The 3,797-nt window shown below is 33.6% G+C and overlaps 1 protein-coding gene across 1 annotated transcript; it reads right to left on the reverse strand.

Annotated features, from left to right (window-relative positions):
• Positions 1–1,138: 1,138 nt before the first annotated feature.
• LOC111366518 (RING-H2 finger protein ATL78-like) lies at positions 1,139–2,059 on the reverse strand. Its single transcript, XM_022987258.1, has one exon. The coding sequence runs from the start codon at positions 2,011–2,013 to the stop codon at positions 1,348–1,350; it is 666 nt and encodes a 221-aa protein (XP_022843026.1). The 5' UTR covers positions 2,014–2,059; the 3' UTR covers positions 1,139–1,347.
• Positions 2,060–3,797: the final 1,738 nt, after the last annotated feature.

The following is a 3,797-nucleotide window of genomic DNA, read 5'->3' on the forward strand; positions in this document are numbered from 1 at the left end:
AACCAAGCATGTCGGAAAAAATTATTGTCGAAAGTTAATAAAAAAAGAAAGAAACATTTCTTTTAAAATGTGATTCTATAACATTTGATTAACTTAATTTGATCAATGCAAGAAATATCATTGTACTTTTCATTCGAAAAATCTCCAGAATTATCCCTATGATTTTCTATTTGGTCGATATCAGTCAAAATGTTTCCTAGTTGGTCGATATCAATCAAAATGCACTAACTTAATGGGCGAACACCTTCTCGATAAAGAGCCACGTTGTCATTGTTTGGATCTTTATCACTTAATCGCACACCAAAATTTATGAATTTTACTTAAAAAATTTATAATTTTCTTCTCTTTTAAACCTCAGTTTGCCAAGTTTATAAAAATAAATAGTAGTGGGTCTAATGAAATGTGTGAATAATGATGAGTAATATTACGTTATTAAAATTATTTTTTGACTTTAACTGAATTTATTAATCATTTATAAATTATATTTAAAAGTAAAAGTGTCGTTTTTAAGCCCACTCATAGAATGAGACTTTTAATCATCTGAAAATCATTTTATGATGTTTGATCACATCATTTGAACAACCCAATCCAATGGGTTAAAGCGGCATTGTAGTTATCCAATAGACCTCACCATTAAAGATACCTGTGTAGTTTAAATTTAGGAAACATTCTAGATTATGTGACTAATTCTTCAAGAGAAACTTACATGAAATGATAGTAACCAACCTGACAAATTTACGCTAGATATTATTTCCCATCTTTACAATTTCCATAATGAAAACATGTAAATTGAGAAGAAATTCAGGCAAGAAGTAAGCATGCAAGGTTGATAATGTCAATCAATTGTATTAATTGCTTTTGTATGTTCTATTTTGCATAACCTACACATAATTTATCTCTTCTTTTCTTTTCTTTTCCGGCTTTTTTTTTTTTTTTGCCTTGGCTTATCCCCATGATAACATTTAACTTTTCATTGACCTGTACATTTCAAGTGACCTGTCATGACCTTTATATCTCTTCATATTTCTTCTTTTATTTCTTGAAACGTACCAAAAGCATGCCCTGAAGTGTTTGACAAGACTTTGGTATAGTGAGCTCAATAATTCGTGTTTTATCGACTTTGCTTAAGTTGCAAGAGTTTAGGAACAAAAAACAATTTTATATACAATTGCAACACTAATTTCTAAAGGCCCTAAACTGAATTGCCTCAGTCCAAACTCAGTGCAAAATGTTGCCACTTTCATCCTATTACGATACTACCCTACTTGTCTTAGATATAAGCAAACAAAAAGAAGAAAAACTTAACATCGTAATCCCATCTTATCCGATAGAATCTGCTAAATATACCTAACTTTGATGATTTCGTACCAAACCTTCTTGTTGCAAAGGTGCAATACATACAAGAACTTCTTGGGGTGGTGGGATTACTGGTGCCGATGGACTGACCTGGTTGCATTTTACTAATTTTTGGCAAGTTTCAATTAGACAATGCCTACAAGTAGGGCAAGAGGAGTGTGAATTCAGCCATTTGTCAATACACCGGACATGGAATCCATGGTTGCACTTAGGCAGGACACGAACGCGTTCTCCTGTAGCAAAATCTGAGAGACATATTGCACACTCAGTGTTCAGACCTGGAAGGTTAAGATCACCGGTGTAACTTATTATAGGGAATGTTTTGAGGGTCTTTTTCTTTATTCCTGTGTTGGCTAGACGAGCAGACGGGGAATCATCAGAGGATACTGAATTCAAGCACCTTAGTGCACATTTTATGAGGAAATTAAATCCAAGTGAAAATATTAGAGCACACAAGAGGACTGATAAGATCATTACAACATTTGCATCGAATGAGTTGTCCCTGGGTTCCATAATGGACGGGGAAACTGCTGCTACAGTTGATAATGGTGGTGAACTATAAAGAGGAGCATGGAGTAACAATCTTCTTGAGTGGAAATTCTTCAAGAATTCTTGAATGACAATAGATGAATGGGAGTAAATGGAAGGAGTAGCCATTTTTTTTCTCCCTTTGTTGAGTTTTGTTGGAGTTAATTTATGTGGAGGTGGTTGCACATGGGGGAATATATAGAGGGATAAAGTTAAAAGGTTGGATCAACTTTTGGAGTATTAAATGACCGAAAAACTGTATTTTGAAACTAATCTTTGATATTGGGAAAAGATTCTAAGCTTTGAAGCCTTAAGTTTGATAAAATTTGATTTTCCTATATCTGCATTTGGATCCTCCACTAGGCTTTCCAATCAAACATGGACCCAACCCACTATCTTGATAGCACAAAACGGGTTGGTGGTACGGAGCCTAAGAAGGGAAGAGGAAGTTTCCTCTTTATGGTGACAAGGAGAAAAAGGGGGAAAAAATAAGAAAAGAAAAGGAATTTCTAGTATGTTGCTATTAGTCTTTCAAATGTGAAAGTCCCAAGGTGGACATTTGAGAGACTCCTACTCCAAGTTCCAATTCTTTGCATTGCATTTCAAGACGTTTCCAAACAAGTTTTTGTTCGTGTCGAAAATAGCATTAGAGTGAATCAGAGTACAATTAAAAAAAGCTTAAGTCAGCTCCATATAAGAACGAGCATGGCCTAAAAGGGGTTTCATTCGAAAGAACAATTATGCCTGTAGAATGTTAGCTATTATAAACTTCGCATTGTACTAAATTTCTTCACTTATCTTATCTATTAGATCTCAACGTAACTATACTACTTAACTTGATAGTTGAAATGGGTCTTTTTTAATTGCAACTTTGTGTACTACATTTGAAAAAGGTCCCTTGAGAATCCAAGGTATTGTTTATTTATTAAGATATTGGTTAAAAGTTTTCTGATTGCAATATCTAAAAAATTCCATTAGATTAATTAACATATGGTTTACAGCTAAAGTAACATATTTAGCAATCTAATTAGATCTTCTGAAAACATATCTGCTACCTTTAAAAAAATAAAGTGCTGTCCAGTGGTAGCCTTATAAGGTTAAGAGCGTTGTTTTCAACCAATTTATCTACAACTCATGTTACCCAATAACAATTCCTACTTTGCTGGATAATATATACATATATATTGGTTGCGTTCATTTTTATTGTATGCTATCACCTTTTTTATCACTTTAGTTGCTCGGCCAACCGTATTCCGTTCTTTAACTAGGTCGAGAGCTGTAAGTATTAGGCAGAAAGCTACTCGTCCATGTACTTTTATCGTACACAAGATTTGAAAGATATGTTTCAATTTTTTTTTTTTTTTTTCAAAAGCGTGTAAATCCATAGACACAAGTGGTGTTACTATGTAATTGTGGGGTTGCAGGAGGGCTTAATCAAGAGGCTTATCCATTCCTTACGTAAGATCCACAACTTGTTATCTATTTACTATCCAGACATTCATATTAGTCAACAACTTGTAAATACATAAAAATTAGGGAAAATTAGAGTAGCAATTCCCAACCTTTCACCTTTTTTGTGAATTTTATTTGGGAAAATTGCAGCTGAGGTATCAAACCTTTCGTTTATTAGCAGACTTTGCCCAAACCTTTAGTTTGTGTCACCAGAGGTACCAAACCTTCAAAAAATTCACACTCGGAGTCCAAATTGACAGAAATTGTTAGTTTGACTGTTATTGACCAAAAATTAAAGGTCTGACTAATTGTTGACTGGTTTTTAAAGGGGCAAATGTGTAACTTTACATTTTCATATAAAAAATTTATATAAAAGAATTATATTTAAAACCAAAAAACAAAAAAAATAAAAAAACTCCAATCATCATCTCCACTCACCCCCCCCCCCCCCCCCCAAAACA

Source organism: Olea europaea, chromosome 18, assembly GCF_002742605.1.
Source record: "Olea europaea var. sylvestris chromosome 18, O_europaea_v1, whole genome shotgun sequence".
Classification (NCBI taxonomy): Eukaryota; Viridiplantae; Streptophyta; class Magnoliopsida; order Lamiales; family Oleaceae; genus Olea; species Olea europaea.

Coding starts and splice junctions, on each gene's coding strand:
- LOC111366518 (XM_022987258.1), bottom strand. CDS start 2,013: ATGGCTACTCCTTCCATTTACTCCCATTCATCTATTGTCATTCAAGAA.